Here is an 18,245-nt window from a genome sequence, read left to right as displayed (position 1 = left end):
AGCCTCCTCAATAAGTGGTGCTGGGAAAACTGGACAGGTACATGTAAAAGTATGAGATTAGATCACTCCCTAACACCATACACAAAAATAAGCTCAAAATGGATTAAAGACCTAAATGTAAGGCCAGAAACTATCAAACTCTTAGAGGAAAACATAGGCAGAACACTCTATGACATAAATCACAGCAAGATCCTTTTTGACCCACCTCCTAGAGAAATGGAAATAAAAACAAATGGGACCTAATGAAACTTCAAAGCTTTTACACAGCAAAGGAAACCATAAACAAGACCAAAAGACAACCCTCAGAATGGGAGAAAATATTTGCAAATGAAGCAACTGACAAAGGCTTCATCTCCAAAATTTACAAGCAGCTCATGCAGCTCAATAACAAAAAAACAAACAACCCAATCCAAAAATGGGCAGAAGACCTAAATAGACATTTCTCCAAAGAAGATATACAGATTGCCAACAAACACATGAAAGGATGCTCAACATCACTAATCATTAGAGAAATGCAAATCAAAACTACAATGAGATATCATCTCACACCAGTCAGAATGGCCATCATCAAAAAATCTAGAAACAATAAATGCTGGAGAGGGTGTGGAGAAAAGGGAACCCTCTTGCACTGCTGGTGGGAATGTGAATTGGTACAGCCACTGTGGAGAACAGTATGGAGGTTCCTTAAAAAGCTACAAATAGAACTACCATATGACCCAGCAATCCCACTACTGGGCATATACCCTGAGCAAACCATAATTCAAAAAGAGTCATGTACCAAAATGTTCATTGCAGCCCTATTTACAATAGCCAGGAGATGGAAACAACCTAAGTGTCCATCATCAGATGAATGGATAAAGAAGATGTGGCACATATATACAATGGAATATTACTCAGCCATAAAAAGAAACGAAATTGAGCTATTTGTAATGAGGTGGATGGACCTAGAGTCTGTCATACAGAGTGAAGTAAGTCAGAAGGAGAAAGACATATACCGTATGCTAACACATATATATGGAATTTAAGGGGAAAAAAAAAACATCATGAAGAACCTAGGGGTAAGAAAGGAATAAAGACACAGACCTACTAGAGAATGGACTTAAGGATATGGGGAGGGGGAAGGGTAAGTTGTGACAAAGTGAGAGAGTGTCATGGACATATATACACTACCAAACGTAAAATAGGTAGCTAGTGGGAAGCAGCCGCATAGCACAGGGAGATCAGCTCGGTGCTTTGTGACCACCTGGAGGAGTGGGATAGGAAGGGTGGGAGGGAGGGAGACGCAAGAGGGAAGAGATATGGGAACATATGTATATGTATAGCTGATTCACTTTGTTATAAAGCAGAAACTAACACACCATTGTAAGGCAATTATACTCCAATAAAGATGTAAAAAAAAAAAAAAAGACGTAGGCAAAGAGTCATAATCTAAAAAAAAAACCAAATCGTAGCTGAAATGGGACTGGTTTAAAGTTGTTTGATGAGCGTGTCATTTTTGAGCCCACCTTTTCTTTTTCCTGGACTGGATGTGAGTCTCCTTTGGGAGAAGGTCAAGTCTTTAAATGTGGGGAGGCCTTTGGTGACGGTGGCACCAGCAGCCCTCCCAGCACTGGGCCTGACCATGGGGACTCCACATGCGACTCTTTGGCCTGGGTTAACTCAGGTCTTGCTCTCAAGGTGGCTGACAGTGGGGAGTGGGTGCCTGGATCAGCTGAGTGGAACAGAGAGCCCACTGTGGTCAAGGTAGTGGGCTTGGTCCCTGAGTGGGTCAGTTAGCTGCAGTCTGCACGCTTCCCCCTGCTGGTCATCACAGAAATAGGTGACATTGGTCTAGAACAACAGTTCTCAAACTACAGTCCAGGGATCTCTGGGGGTTCCCAACGCCTTTCAGGGGGTCCACAAAGTAAAAGCTATTTTAATAATAATAATAATACACTTGGTCAAGTTCTCTCACAAATATACAGGTGAAAAGTTCATTGGCATGAATGCCACATTGGAACTAATCTTTAAGAAACTACCATCTGTTGAGTTTGGGTACAGTATGAAAGAATGTCCACAGTTATCTGGGAAGGCTATTAAAATACTCCACCCTTTCCCAGCTATAGCATGTAGCTGTGAGAGTCTGGATGTCCTTCACGTACTTTAACAAATCTACGTATTACAAAAGATTGAATGAAATGTCAGATATGAAGCTGACTTTTGTTTAGCCAAACATTACATAGATTTGTAAAAATGCAAAACAATACCATTATTCTCACTAACTGTTTTTGTTTTGAAAATACAGTTTTTCAATAAACTGTGTGAGCATCTCATGGGTTTATTATTTTTTGATGAATTGACAATTAAAATTTTTTCTCAGTGTTAATTTCTAATATGGTAAATATCAGTAGATATGGCCCATATCCTTTGGAGTTCTCAAGAGTTTTTTATAACAGTTTAATGAGATGTGGTTCACGTACCATAAAATTCAGACATTTAAAGGGTACAGTGCAGTGGTTTCAGTGAATTCACAAAGTTATGCAACCGTCACCACTATCTAATTCCAGAACATTTTCATCATCCAAAAAAGAAACCCTGAGCCCGTTAGCAGTCACTCCCATTCCTTCCTCCCCTCTACCCCCAGCCCCTGGCAACCACTAATCTACCTTCTGTCTCTGGATCGGCCCAGTCTGGACATTTTATAGAAATAGAACCATACACTCTGTGGTCTTTTGTAACCGGCTTCTTTCGCTTAGCGTGTTTTCAAGGTTCATGCATGTTGTGTAGCCTGTGTCAGCACTCCATTCCCTTTTATGACCAAACAGTATTCCATTGTACTCATTTTATCCGTTCATCAGTTAGTGGACATTTGAATTGTTTCCACTTTTTGGCTGTTATGAATAATGGCTGCTCTGAATATTCATGTACAATTTCATACGTGGACATACGTTTTCTGTTCTCCTGTGTTTATACTTCAGAGTCCTTTCTGGGTCTTACGGTAACTCTGTGTAACATTTAAGGAACTGCCAGACTAATTTCCAGCCTCAGTGATTTTTAAGAGTGTAAAGGAGTCCTGTGTTTGAGAACCACTGGTCTGGAGGGGATTAGACCAGAGGAGTGTGGATAACTCAGTACTACCCCTCGTCTTTGCTCTGGGACTGGGATTCCCTCAAACTCATCCCTCTCCCTTCCCCTCCTTACTCTCCCCACCAGCACACATCCTTGGTGGCAAGGAGAAAGCCAGCTAAGCTAGGCTGCACAAGTTAAGCCCCCAGCAAGCTCTGGAGCAGGGTCTCCTCCCTGCAGGATTCCCAGGGGGGCCATTTTCATCGTGGTCCCCATGAAGCAAAGCAGGGGTGGTACTTGGAGGGTGCAGGGATCAAACGCCCTTGGGGCTTGCCCGCTACGTTGAAAACTGCTGAGGTGTGCCTCTTTTCTCCTTCCGATTCTGTCCCTTTGACATCCTGCCGGTCAAGTCCAACCTTGTCACTTAGCTGCGTGATCCACCTAGTTACCCCTCCCAGAATCACGAGTCTTTTGAAAGAGGAGCTTTGAGGGAATAGCATTTAGCTGGAGGAGTGATTCTGCTGGTGAGATTCCAGACATCCTCGGGGACGGGGTGGGGATGGGGCAGGGGCCGGCAACGGACAGGGATAGGTTAGAAGTACCGGTTTTGGGTGTCTGAGGGACCCTGTCTGCCGTCTGTACCCCAGCCAATGACGTGCCCTTTCTTCTTCCCTCTTCTCCCCTCAGATGTGACTCCACACCCCGGCTGGGTGTTCCAAGTCATGGCCGACACCATCTTCGGCAGCGGGAATGATCAGTGGGTTTGCCCCAATGATCGGCAGCTTGCCCTGCGAGCCAAGTGAGTACCTCTAGGGCTTGGCCGGGCCCTGCCTTCCCTCCCCGCTCCTAGTTCCTCTCCTTTCTTTGACAAGATTCAATCCCAGGCCCCCAGAAAGAGCAGTTTGGAGACAAGTGCCCGTCTAATACACACCACACTCCTGGCGCTGAGCTGGGCACCTCACAGCCATTCACTCATTTAACTGCCGTATGGAATGTATTCCCATTTCTCAGATGAGGACAGTGAGGCTGAGGTCCTCACCCAAGTCACCCACCTTGTCAGTGGCAGGGCTGGGACTCCCCTGGGTCCATCTGACCCCACACCTATGTTCCTTCGATCACAATAGGCTCCAGGGAGCCAGGCCACTTCCTTTACCTTCTCTGTTAAGAGTATAAATCCCCCATCACTGAGCCTTCAGTCCCTGAGTCCCTGGCAGCGGGGAGCCTTTGATCTCTGGGTGCCCACTTCATAGTTGAGTTGACAGACCAAAGGCTTGTCTAATTTATGAAGAGCTGCCCTCTGGGCTGAAACACACAACCAGCCTTGAAGCATCCCAGGTCTCTGCCATGCTCGTGTCAGGGTCTCTCTTGTTCTGGTTTGCCCCCAGTTTTCCTGTTATCTCTCAGCTTGGTGACCCCTCGGCTGTAGTTAGATCAGCCCATCTCCACCCACTGCCCCCCTCCGTGGCTGGAGACCAGGGGCTCCCAGATGCCTCTCCAGCCTTCCAGTCTCTTCCTGTCCCTCCAGGGAGTTGGGGGTCCCTGGGGTCAAATAAGCCCAAGAGTGCCTCTTCATCTGTCAAGTCGTGCTGGGTACAGGAGCCAGCATTTCCCAAATGGAACCAAGTTCAAGAGATTTGCAATTAAACATTGTGAGCCTGCAGGGGACAGAGCTGAAACATCAAAAGAGGATAGAAAAATTAATCTGAAATGCCCAAGAAGAGTGGAGTCCTGCGTGATTTGCAGGACTCTTTGCACCACAGTTAATTTGTCTCACTCACTGGGATGGCTCGGCTCTTTTAGCCCCCATGTGGCCCCTGTGGGGGAGAGACCAGGGGTGAAACCGTCCTCTCTCCCTCTCTCCTCTGACACCAGGCGAGATGATGCGTCCTCCGTGGCTGGATGTGAGGAGCTGGCGAGAGCTGTGCTCTTGTAGGAGGGCCCGGTGTGACCCCTGGTGACCCCGCCGGCATTCCCTTTGGCTCTCTGTGACCTGGTCTTGCGCTCAGCAGCAGCCAGAAACTGTTGTAGCACCTTTTATCTATTTATTTATTTTTGGCTGCATTGGGTCTTCGATGCTGCACGCGGGCTTTCTCTAGTTGCGGCGAGCGGGGGCTATGCTTCGTTGCGGTGTGCGGGCTTTTCATTGCAGTGGCTTCTCTTGTTGCGGAGGACGGGCTCTAGGTGCGTGGGATTCAGTAGTTGCGGTACGCGGGCTCAGTAGTTGTGGCGCACGTGCTTAGTTGCTCCGCGGCTCGTGGGATCTTCCCGGACCAGGGCTCGAGCCCGTGTCCCCTGCATTGGCAGGCGGATTCTTAACCACTGCACCACCAGGGAAGCCCATAGCACCTTTTAGAAGAGTAAATGCTTTTATCTCCTCCCCGGGGTGTGCTGCCTTGTAATGCCAGGCTACTTAAAGGAGAGTGTTACAGATTCCCGCAGCCAGGGACAGGTGAATGTGTACCCCTGCCCACTCCAAGGCCTGGCCTCCCTTCCTGTCCCCACCAGTCCTGCCCCGTTCCCATTCTTTGCTTTCCTCAGGTCTGTGAGGGTCACTTAAAAAAGTATTAGTCTAGGGCAAGGTATTTTTTAAAATTGAAGTATAGTCGATTTACAGTATTATATTAGTTTCAGGTGTACAACATAGTGATTCAATATTTTATAGATTATACTCCATTTGAAGTTATTGTAAAAATTATTGGCTCTATTCCCTGTGCTGTACACTATATCCTTGTAGCTTATTTATTTGATCCATAGTAGTTTGTACCAAGGCATTTTTTTAAATTGGAGAAATAGGCAGTCTAGAAGTCTGGACCTCTCCAATGCAGCACATTACTTTATGCCTTCGTGCCTTTGCATGTTCAGTGTCCTTTGCCTGAATGCCAGCTCCCTGCTTCCATTGGGGGAGCTCCTATTCATCCTGCAAAACCCAGTGCAAATGCTACCTCTTTGGTTAAGCTGTTCCTAATGGTCTCACCCATGATCGTTATAAAAATCATCGCTAACTGCCACTTATTCAGCAACTGGGCATCTGCTATGTACAGAGCACTTTATATTCCCTCCTTGTTTCATCTTCCTGACATCTCTTAAAGAGACAGATCAGGAAATCAAGGATGAGCAGCTGTCCAAGTTCTCATACCTGGGAAGGGACAGAGCCATAAGATGAGACCGCCCATTGGACTTCAGAATCTGAGTCCTTCACCTTAACCAGCCTGGGATGGCTTTCTCTCTACTCACAGAGAAAGGACATGCTTTTTAGCTCTCCCAATTTATACAGTGTCGGCAGTGCTTGGATGCAAGAGCTGGACTGGGTGGTGACGTGAGACCACCAGTGTCCATCCGTTTCAGGGAACCACTAGGAAGGCATCCACACCCTCATCTTCCTGCCCTGTATCCTGTGTCACAATCTCTTGCCTGCTGCCGCTTCTCTAGGGGAGCCCTTCTAGAGCTGCTCCCCTGCCTGGGTCAGTTCCCCTTATTTGTACATCCTCCTCACGACCACCCGCGTGGCCTGCCCAGTGGCTCGTCCCAGCACCTAGCGAGCCTGGCATCACAGTGGATCCTCAATAAATAGGTATTGAATGAATGGCTCTCCGAATTTTTCAGTAAATAAATATTTTTGTAACTGATCGGGCATCCGTCTCCCCCAGAATATTGTAGTTCTGGAGGGCAGTGACCTTGCCACCTTGTCCGTCTCTGTGTTCCCACCACCTGGCGCAGAAAGTCTGGGAGAAGCTGGGCCCCAGGGCAGGGAGTTGGGGCTCGGTCCACTGCTGCCACTCTCACCAGCCAGAAAAATAGAAAGGGCTGGAGTTCTTCCCCTCAGTCCTGGGGCTCTGGGCCGGGCCCCAGCCCCGCCTCGCCACACTGGCCGGCCCTCCCACTCCTCCAGGGTAACCTCCTGCCCTGGATCCCTCTAGTTTTCAGAATGCTGCGTGAATATCCTTTTATCCTCAGCGCTTGTTTTTAACCTAATTACCAGTCTTTCCTGTCCCATAGTAAACGCCATCTCACTTTCTTGTACAACTCAGATCCGGGTGTTCATTCTTCTCTTGGTCATCTTCTATGCTGTTCCCTTGAAACCGCTCATGCTGTGGCCGTGGCCTTCTGCGCATTCCATGCTCCTGTCTCCCCGCAACCCCCCCCCCGAGGTGCTAAGGGGGTGCTGCCATCCTTGTGGGAGCCGGGAGCTGGCGGGTGGCAGAGGCAGCGTTTGGAGGCTGGTGTCTGAACCCCTTGCCCCTGACACACAGACTGTGCTCAGGGGACCTTTGTGGATGTGGCGGGGATGCCAGTTTGCACTGGGGTTGCACTTCTGTGTTGTTCTCTCTCAAGGCTGCAGACGGGCTGGTCTGTGCACACCTACCAGACAGAGAAGCAGAGGAAGAGCCAGTGCCTCAGCCCAGCCGAGGTGGAGGCCATCCTGCAGGTCATCCAGAGGGCCGAGCGGCTTGACGTCCTGGAACAGCAGAGAGTCGGGTAAGGGCTGCTCCCAAGATGGGGCAGGAGTGAGGCCGTGGACAGGGAAGCAGGGCATTTAGTGCCAGATCAGTGGGCTGGGCGTCTGGTGCCCTGGCTCCTAGTTCCAGCTCTTCACTGGGAGTGAGTCAGCTCTGTCTGAACGCCCCTGGCGTGCAGATTCCTAACCCAGCCTGTCCAAGCCTCAGTATACCCCTCTGTAAGATGGGGATAGCGGCTGATGTGTGGGCCCCAAGCTGTGAGGAGGATGAATGAGTGCCGTCAAACACGTTAAGGTCTGTTTAGCTCTGCACAAAGGAGGGTCGCTGTGGTTCAGCCCGGGGAGGGATTGACGTGGAGGCTGAACTGTGGGTTCTCCCATCAAAGACCAACAGGAGCCACTCTCCAGCTTAATCTAAGCTCTTCCGGCCTCCGGCATCCAGAGCCGTCTCCTACATAGTCTTCAGTTTTGTTGTGGCTTTTTTTTTTGTTTAATTACAAAAGCAATTCATACTTCCTAGACGATCTGAAAAACACAGGCAGGCACGAGGAGGAAAACATAAATGCAGGGCACTGGCAGGAATTAATTTGATTCTGGTCTCCTTGTTCTTTTTCTATTTATTTTTTTCTATTAAATAGATGATCATTTTTAAAAAGTCAGACACTATAGAAATGCACAATTCTAGAAAGCGAAAGCACCGCTACACAGACCACTGCTGTCCAAACAGTTTGTTGTCTGTGCCTCCGTAATACTGGCATGTTACTACCATTTCATTACAAAAAGGGTTTGTATCTGACAGACTAATTGTCTTTTGCTCTTTTCTCCCCACCACACCTGGCTGGGGCCCCTCCCTCTCTCAGGCCTAGCCCAAGGGTCCTGCAAGGCTCTTCAGGTCTCCGAGGTGCCTGTGCTGATGACTGATGGGCCAGCACCACATCCCTCGGGCTCCCCCAGGAGGGCGTGCTGGGAGCTGGTGAGGGGTGTCCCCCGTGGGCTCCCCGCAGCCGTGGGAAGCATTTGCGCCCCGCCCCCATCCATCTGGGCTGTCATCTTTGCCTTCCCTGTGCCGCTCACATCGTCTGGCCCTGGCTGTGAGCGCTGGGTTTGGCTGGGGCAGGAATGGCCCAGGAGACAGTGAATCATCTCAGAGGGAGGAGGTGCATCCTGTGTGTTTCCATGAGTGGGAGTCACAGGGCTGTACGGAGAGGGGGTCCCCCAAAAACAAGTGGGTCAGGCCAGGGCCGAACTCGGCTTTGCTCCCGGAAACCTGCAGGTCCCTGGAAGAGGGACGGCGATTCCTGTGGAAGTCAGGAGTGCCAGCTGCAGGGCAGGTGGGCAGAGGCAGCCTCGGCGCCCAGTCCGTCCTCCGTCGGCCCCCAGGCAGGGCCTGATCACCCCAGGGGAGAGGGTGGAGTTGCCGTGAGGCTTGGGGTGGGCTGAGTGTGGCCCTGGCTCTACCTCTGAGGAGCTGTGCGACGCTGGCAAGTGACTTCACGTCTCGGAGCCTCAATCTTCTCACCTTTAAAGTGGGGGGAAAACAGCATCCTCTGCACTGGGCGGTTGTGAGATTTACAGGACATAACGTACCCACACCCCGTCTTCCATGCATTCAAGAATTTTCACTGGGAATCCACTGGGCACTGGAGACACAGCGGCCAACGAAACAGAAGCAGAAGTGGCCGCGTGTTGTGGGGGTGGCAGTGTCGTATGACAGGTTGTCATGAAACAGGGGTCACGGTGGGCTGGGGGGCCGTGGGACTCGAGGAAAGGCACCTATCCTGGGCTCAGCGGGGTTCAAAGAGGACCTCTTTCTCTTTCTCCCTCTAGCTTCTCCGTCTACCCAGGTGTTTAAGCCAAAAGGCTCTACTCCATCCTGGGTCTTTGTCTTACCTCTCCTCCCCCAAATCCATCCCTGCTGACTCTGAAATACAGCCCGTCCTGCTCTCCGTCCTCCTTCCCCAGCCCTCCCGCTGCCTCCTGCCGGCTTCCTCACCGGACTCCCCCTGTAATCCCAGCTTCCCACAATAGCTAGAGGGAGCTTTTAGCTTTTAGGGAGCTTAGATCAGATCACTCCTCTACTTAAAACTCTTCAGTGGGCTTGCATTGATCTTAGAAAACAATCCAAACTTCCAAAACCAATCCAACCTACAAACCCTGTGTAACCTGGCCCCTCCTCACCCCTCCAGCCTCCTTTATCCCAGGCAGTCTAGCCCCCCTGGCCTTCTTACCATTCTAATGCGCCAGGGCCTTGCTCTTTGTACTTGCTGTTCCCTCTGCCTGGGATGCGCCCCCAGCTCTTCACACGTTTGGTCCTTGTCATCCTTTACCTCTCAGTTCAAATGTCCTCAGAGAGGCCTTCACTAATCACCATCTAACATGCCCTGCTCCCTCCCAGCCCCACTTATTTTATTGCATAACACTCCCCCCTCTGAAGTCAGTTTGCTTGTTTATGGACTTTCTCCCTTTTTTGAACATAAATTCCATAAGGACAGGGACCGTGTCCATCTCTGGCTTGTTTGCTACAATATTCCCAGTGTCTGGCATGTTGTAGGTGCCCAGTTAATGGTTGATGAGTGAGTGAATGATTAGGAGTTAGCCAGGGGAAGGGATGGGGCAGGGAACAGTACCCCAGGTGAGGGAACCAACCCCCAGGAAGTGGTATAGTATTGGGGCCCCGTGGCAGCCGCGCCTGGGCAGGGGTCTGGTTGGAGACAGGAAGCACATGCCATCTGACTCTGTGTCCTGTGCTGCAGGCGGCTGGTGGAGCGGCTGGAGACCATGAGGCGCAATGTGATGGGGAACGGCCTCTCCCAGTGTCTGCTCTGTGGGGAGGTGCTGGGCTTCCTGGGCAGCTCATCGGTGTTCTGCAAAGACTGCAGGAAGGTAAGGCCCTGCTCTGGCTTCCCAGCCTGGACCAGCCCTGTTACTCTGTGGCTTTGCATCCTGGCTCCCATGAGTGTGTGTGTGTGTGTACATTCGTGCATACATGTGTGCACACATGGTATCCTATGCTTCTTGGCAAGAAGGATTGGGGCCTGAAGGTCAAATGGCCAGGCTTCTAGGGCCAGCTCTGGGGAGTGGACCTCTGGGTCTCACAGGCCTCACAGGGTGTGAGTTCAGCTCTTCCACTAGCTGTATGACCTCAGAAAACTTATTTACTATGTCAAGCATCACCTTCCTCATCTGTAAAATAGGGATGGTGATAATATGTACCTTAGAGAGTTGTGAGGATTAGATATTATATGCAAAGCTCTTAAAACCTTGTTTGGCATATAAGTATTCAGGATATGTTATTAGTTGTCATTAAATAAATACAATTTTCCTCAGGGCCAAACAGTTTGCTAAGATTATACTTCCTATGCTATTGGTCTGCTCTCTTGATCCCTGGCCACTGAAATGAGAATGATTTTTGCAGCAAGACTAAGTGGATTTTCTCCTTTTCTTATACTCCACTGATGGTTCTAAATTATGCCACATATTAATATTGAGTCCAAGACTTCTTCAAATAACTTTTTGTTTTTCCTGGAGTTTCTAATTGCCTTTCTTTTCTCATTGACCAAAGAATAACGTGCCTTCCAGTCCTCAAGATTATTTAGCATCTGAACTTTACTCTCTATTGTGTGAAGCCTCCCTTTTTTTCCCTGCCAGAAGCTCTTCTGGACTCTTATTCCTGCTCTAGCCTACAGTAGTTACCGCATAGCTGTCATCACGGGACTTCCCTTTACTGCCCTCCTAGGTTAGAAGCACTGTTCCCAAGACACCATGTCTTTTTCTCTTTGTTTGTTTTTCACTCTAGTTTTACTAGAACCCATTCTCAAGTAACTTCCATGTGCTAGTCATTATTTTAAGCCTGGAGTTATTTTGGTGAACAAGGCAGAGAAAGAACTTTCTCTCTTGAGGGAACCAAAAAAAAGTAATGTAATAGATAATAGTAAATAGTAAAGTAAATAAATAAAGTAAATAGTAAATAAGTAATAGATAAGATTTGAGGAAGAAATAAATTCTGGAAAGAATTAACAGGGAATAGAAGACTGAGGGTGGGGTGGGGCGTTAAGAGTTGAGAGGACTGTAAATTATGGGAACGTCAAAGAAGTAAACATGGACTTGGCAGCAGAGGCCGTTGGCAGCCTTGACAAGGGCATTTTCAGTGATGTTCAAAGTCTGGATGAGAGAACCAAGGTGCAAAGAAGTTAATGTACCAGATGAATAGGTGGGAAAGCCAGGATTTCAGCTAAGGTCCCTTTTCCCCTGTTCTGTCGCATGTGGTGAACTGGGCTGAGGAATGTGGATTAACTGGTGAGGGGTCCCAAGAACAGTGGAGGTGTGGGAGGGGCCTGAGGGTCAGGGAGGGGGTGGGCACTTTGGTGCCGCTCCTCCGCAAGCCTCCATAGGCCTAGACTAGATAGATACCAACGAGGTACTGGGCACAGGGACTCAGGAATGTCTTGCTCCCAGCACCTGGGCAGGTGGGGTTCTAGTATGTGACTTCTGCCTGGGACAATGAGGCCCAACAGCCCGTTTCCTCCTCTGCCCCTCAACTCCATGACTACTATAAATGTCCGGGTTTGCGGGACCATGAAGAGCCTACCAGAGCCTTGTCTCCTTTCCCTGGAAAAGTTTGGGGCCTCTGCCGCAGAGGCAGGCTGCTGCCCCTGGTTGCTGAAGGGTTAATGCCCGCTGCTCCTTGCAGAGCCGTTTCCTAGGCAACAGTGGGAGTCCCAGGGGAGAACCTCAGTGGATGTGGGGGTGGGGGAATGCTCTTCCAGATACTCTCACCACCCCCACCCCACGGCTTTTCGGGAGGACATTTCCATTTGAAAATGTTCTTATTTCACAGCAGGCTGAAGACTTGGTCCTGGCTTGGATGGTGAGATAAGGAGCCCTCTGAGTTCCTGAGGGGACTTATTCTTGGGTGAGAGTGGGAGGAGAGCGTGTCAATTAGGGCCACAGCTGAACGATGGGCATTTGGGGGGGTTATCTTCATCCATCCTTGAGAAGACTGTGTCATTCATTCAGTCATTCATTTACTCATTATGCAAATAGTAGAGGGTCTACTGTGTGCAGGCCCTGTTCTAGGTTCTGGCGATACCATGAACAAGATAAAGTCCTTGCTCTCATGGAGACTGTTTTCTAGGGGTAGGAGAAGACAGACAATAAACAAATATAAAATAACGGTTAAGTAGACCTAGGGCTCTGTAGTGAATTAAAACAAGGTGCTCAAGTTGAGTCTCTGTGAGCTCAGACCTGACCACAAGCAGGAGCCAGCCCCAGGAAGATCCAGGTGGAGGAGTGTTGCAGGCAGAGGGACCAGCAGGCACCAAGGCCCTGAGGCAGAAATGAGCTGGGCACGTTCAAGGAACTAATGAAGGCTTCTGGGGCAGAGGGAGCGAGCGGTGGGCATAGCCAATCACACAGAGCTTTGTAAGTCAAGGTCAGGAGTTGAGATGTGATTCTAAGTTTCATGGGATGTCAGTGGAGTGTTTTAATCAGGGATGTAATGTGATCTGGTTTGTGTTTTTAAGAGGTGAGCCTAGCTACTGTCTGGCAAGTGCGTGACAGGGGGACATAGAAGGAAAGCAGGAGGTGAGTTAGGTGGCGATGGCTGTCATTGGAAGATGATGAGGTTGGGGACAAGGCAACATAGGGACAAAGGCCATACACTAAGGGAATCAATCTCTTCAATGTATTCTAAGCAAATAGGGAGGGGTTAGGGGGGTGATTGAGTGTCTTAGGAAGGAAAGCGTGTCCTAGATTCCAAATGGGCCAGGGCTAGAGGTCACTTGGTCCTGCACGGTGAGGGGATGGAGGTCCTCCTGGGTTGCCAGTAAGTGCTGTTCCCATGCAGAGAGACCTGGGTTGTGCTCCAGCTTGGGCACAGTGCAGTGACCTTGTATGAGCCACTTAACCTCTCTGGGCCTCTGTTTCTTCATCTGTAAATGGGGGAATAGAACTACATCATCATTGGGTGGGTGTGAGGAGTAGATGAGCTAATGCAGGGAAGCCCTTAGTGTCGGGTCCATTGCAAACACTCAGTAAAGGATTCCTGTTATCATTATTATCACTATTATTATTAATTCACTTCGAGGTCCTAGCTGTTCAGACTGCCCAGGTGTTACAAAAATAGAACCAACCTCACATACATCTCAGAAGAGGTTTAGTGATATCCCATGGATCAGTCAGATCAGGCTGCCATAACAAAAGACCACAGGCTGGGTGGCTTCAACGACAGAAATTGATTTCTCATAGTTCTGGAGGCTGGGAAGTCCAAGATCAGTGTGCTGGCCAATCTGGTTTCTGACGAGGACTCTCCTCCTAGCTTGCAGACGGCCACCTTCTCACTGTGTCCACACATGGTGGAGAGAGAGCTCTGGTCTCTCTCCTACTTCAGATAAGGTCACTAGTCCGTTTGGATCAGGGCCTCTCCCTTATGACCTCATTTAACCTTAATTACCTACTAAAGACCCTGTCTCCTAATACAGTCACATTGGAGATAAGGGCTTCAACACAAGAATTCTGATGGGACACAATTCAGCTGATAGCAACCTATGTTCTCCTTTTTACAATTCATGTTTTCCCTCCTTCCTCCCTTCCTTCCTTCCTTCCTTCCTTCCTTCCTTCCTTCCTTCCTTCTTTCCATCATCCCTCCCTCTCTCTCTCCCTTCCTCCCTCCCTCCTTCCCTTTCTCTCCCTGTCTCTCTCTCTCTCTCTCTCTCTATCTCTCTATCTCTATCTCTATCTCTCTCTCTCTCTCTCTCTCCCCGGGATCTTACTTCCCCCACCAGGGATTGAACCTGGGCCCCGGCAGTGAAACTGCTGAGTCCTAACCACTGAACTGCCATGGAATTCCCTACAATTCATGTTTGCTTGAACTGAAAGTTGGAGTTCACACAGTTAGTCCCAAATTTTTTGTAATTTATATAAAAGCCTCTGGAAGCCTTTGTAGCTCTCCAGGATTGGATGTCTTAAGCAGGGAAACCAAACTTAATTTCTGTGCAAGTTCCTCAGGTGAACCTAACACTCAGTCACTTATTCAGCCTGTTCTGGGTTAATTCTGGGTTAGGGGACTCCAAAAGGAGAAGGGTCCAGAACGGCCACTTCCCTCTGGTCCTCATGGTCAAGGTGGGAAGACAGTACCCTCTAGAGTGATGCTGACTATGGCTGGGACCAGGGTTTCCAGGACTGAGAACAATCAGGAGGGCTGCCTGGAGGAGCTGGCTCCTGAAAGTTGGTTAGGCTTCTGAGAGGCTGAAAGCAGAGCCAAGGGCATTCCAGGGATGGGAGAACAGCACAGCATAGGCATACAGCTGGAAATGGGCTGGGCAAGTGCTTGACTATGAGGATTCAGGCCCAGAAGACAGGGAGGACACCCTGGGCCACTCTGCCAGGTGGTGGTCGCTTAGGAGCCAAGTCTCTGGAGAATCAGGAGGGAGGCCCAGACTTAACCTCACAGCCCCCTGCAAAACTTTAGCCCTTGTACAGGGGCTCTCTGCTGTCTGGGAGGGATAGACAATGTCATCTATTCACTCTTTCAACAAATATATGTTGTCATATAAATATGACAATATACTGGTGCAGGCATTGGAGATACACACAGATGCCTGCCCTCTAGGCAGTGGGTGTTAAATGATTATGGGTAATTAATTACAGTTGGGTTTGGGGTTACAGAGGCAGCCCTCGGGGGCTAAGAGAGATCTAACAAGGTAGTGACCAGATTGGGGGTATCAGGAGCCCTCCACTCTGGGCTCACCAATTTCCAGGGCGCCTCCCTATGTATTTCTATCGCTCCTCTCCACCTCCCCACCTTTTGCAATGGCTATAGCACTGGCTCCCAGGAGGTGCGTGGGCAAGGGCAGGCTGCAGAGCAGGGGTGCTGGGGAGCTCTCTGACGTGGGAAGCATCCAGATCCATGTCTGGGGTCAGATCCTCAGGTGCTCCTGGCCGCATGGCGGTGTCCCGAGCAAAAGCCCTGGCAGTGCTCGGCGGCCACAAGCTAACGAGCGCGCGTGCGGGTGGAACCCATGATGCTGGTCCTCGGAGCAGCGTCCCCTCTAATTGGGCCTGCATGCCCAGGCTGCCTGCTCTCATTATCAGAAGGCTGTGGTGGGAAGGGAGAGGGGCTGGCTGGTTAATTAGAGAGGCCTGGCACTCCTAATTGCTTAAGATCTGAGTCTGCCAGCTCTCACTTTAATTGAAAGTCTGGCTTCACCAATAATAGGGAGGCTGGGAAGGGCTGCTGGAGAGCCCGCCTGAGCCCAGGATGGCACTGTCACTGTGCGGGGGAAGCAATCAGATTTTTCTCTGGTCTCAGCTAAAATGTGCTCCGCGTGTGGGAGCAGGGGAGCCTGCCCATGAAACGATGGTCTCGGTAATGTGTGCTGAGTCCTGGTGAAAAAGAGTGAGGCAGCCCCGCACGTTGCTCAGAGCCTTCAGGGGACATCCAGCTTGTTGGGCGGGGGTGGGATGGGGTGGGCAGGCATCCCCCACTGAGGATGGAGGGCCAGTGGAGGAAAGGGGCCAGGCCAGACCCTGATCCCTGTCCCCAACCCTGCTCAAGGCTCTGAGGAGCGGTATCCTGCTGAGGTCATCCCAGACCCACAGCAGGCAGTAACCCTGGAGCCACTAATCCCATCACAGGGGCCGCACCCTCATGACCTCTCATTGAACTCTAATCACCTCCCAAAGGCCCACCTCCAAACACCATCACATGGAGGGTTAGGACTTCAACACACAAATTTTGAGGGGACACAAGTACTTCATCCCTAGCACCTACTGAATAGGAACTCTGCCAGCAGAGGCAGTGTGTTTAACAACAGCACTCCTGGGGATTCTGATCCTCCTTAGGCTGGAAGACCCCTGCTCTGGGAATTCCCTGGAGGTCTAGTGGTTAGGACTCCGTGCGCTCACTGCTGAGGGCCTGGGTTCAATCCCTGGTCAGGGAACTAAGATCCCACAAACTGCATGGCATAGGCCAAAAAAAACAACCCTGCTTTAAGGTCCCAGCCCCAGGCCCGGCTCAGGGTGGTGGTGAAGGACCTCACGTGACCGCCTTCCCTCTGCTTGTCTTGCTCCCCTTGCCCTCCCTATGTTCTCCCCTGCACCACACCCCCAGACCCTCAGCTTAGAGTCTCCTGCATCCTCCCTCTGCTGCATCCTCTTTGCAGGAGCGAGCCATCCTCGCTCTCGCAAACAGTGAACATGGAGGCCACTGTCTCACCTTGTAATGTCCTTTGGAGTTTATAAAGCACTTTCACAAAAGTCATCCTTCTGGGTCCTTAGGGCAAAGCCATAAGGGAATCAGGGTCAGTGAGGCTATTCCACAGTCACAGATGGAGAACAGGGGCTCAGCTGAGGTGATGTGGGCTGCTCAGGTCACCTGGCCAGATGGTGGGGAGCTGGGTCCCCCAGGGTGAGTTGCTGTGCCATGTTGCCCCTCTATTGCTTCAGACCAAAGCATTCATTATCTCATGCTTTCCCTTCCTTGGAGAAGCAGGGATATCTTATTAAAGAACACAGGAGAAGAAACATCATACTCAATAGTTATTGAAAATTATTCTCCTAAAGTCTGGTATAAGACAAGTTCTATGTATCTTTATCACCACTTCTATCCAACATTGTGCTGGAGGCCTAACCACTGCAATCAGGCAAGAAAAAGAAACGTGTGGCATAAGGATTGGAGAATAGCTAAGACTGTCATTATCATGGAAACATGATTCTATAACTAGAAAATCTTAAAAGCTCTAAATACAGATGGTTAGTATTAGTTGGTGAATTGAGCAAGATGGTTGTATACAAGTTTAATATACGTACAAAAAAATCCGGACAGGCGTACCCCAGAGATACTGTGGGTTTGGTTCCACACCACTGCAGTAAAGGAAATATTGCAATACAGTGACCAATTTTTTGATTTCCCAGTTCATATAAAAGTTGTATTTACACTTTAGAGTCTTCCTTTCATGAACAGTTTCCGTGCAGTGTGCGATGCTGTTTGATAGTATTTTACCTATAATAGAACTTCTTTTAAAATTGGAGTCAATCCTTTCAAACCCTGCCACTGCTTTATCAACTAAGTTTATGTGATCGTCTAAATCCCTTGTTGTCACTTCAACAATCTACTCCCTTCCCCGGGAGTAGATTTCGTCTCAAGAAACCACTTTCTTTGCTCATCTATAAGAAACAACTCCTTACCTGTACAAGTTTTATCATGAGACTGCAGCAATTCAGCCACATCCTCAGGCTCCACTTCTAATTCTACTTCTCTTGTTATTTCTACCACATCTACTTCCTCCACAGAAGTCTTGAACCCCTTAAAGTCATCCATGAGGATTGGAATCAACTTCTTCCAAATTCCCGTTAATGTTGATATTTTGACCTCTTCCCATGAATCATGAATGTTCTTAGTGGCATCTAGAATGGTGACTACTTTCCAGAAGGTTTTCAATTGACTTTGCCCAGATCCATCAGAGGAATCACTATCGATGACAGCTATAGCCTTATGAAATGTATTTCTTAAATAATAAGACTTGAAAGTCAAAATTACTCCCTGATCCATGGGCTGCAGAATGGATGTTGTGTTAGCAGGCACGAAAACAGCATTAATCTCATTGTACGTCTCCGTCAGAGCCCTTGGGTGACCAGATGCATTGTCAATGAGCAGTCAGATTTTGAACAGAATCTTTTTTTCTCAGAAGAAGGTCTCCACGGTGGGCTTAAAATATTCAGTAAACCATGTTGTACACAGATGTGC

The 18,245-nt window shown here is 49.4% G+C and overlaps 1 protein-coding gene across 4 annotated transcripts in view; it reads left to right on the top strand.

Moving 5' to 3' along the window:
* Positions 1-18,245, top strand: part of RPH3AL (rabphilin 3A like (without C2 domains)) — a 126,162-nt gene that overhangs the window by 25,553 nt on the left and 82,364 nt on the right. For all 4 annotated transcript variants that reach the window (XR_010937629.1, XM_067716719.1, XM_067716720.1 and 1 more), the window contains exons 2-4: positions 3,733-3,844; positions 7,378-7,521; positions 10,255-10,384. Coding sequence is in view for 3 of the 4 variants with exons in the window: in XM_067716719.1 (XP_067572820.1) it covers positions 3,768-3,844; positions 7,378-7,521; positions 10,255-10,384 (351 nt within the window). In the remaining variant the exon portion in view is untranslated. The remainder of the gene's footprint in view (positions 1-3,732; positions 3,845-7,377; positions 7,522-10,254; positions 10,385-18,245) is intronic.

This window comes from Pseudorca crassidens, chromosome 19 (genome assembly GCF_039906515.1).
Source record: "Pseudorca crassidens isolate mPseCra1 chromosome 19, mPseCra1.hap1, whole genome shotgun sequence".
In the NCBI taxonomy this organism is placed as follows: domain Eukaryota; kingdom Metazoa; phylum Chordata; class Mammalia; order Artiodactyla; family Delphinidae; genus Pseudorca; species Pseudorca crassidens.
The sequence above is the reverse complement of the archived record's forward strand: the minus strand, read 5'-3'. Positions and strand labels throughout refer to the sequence as shown.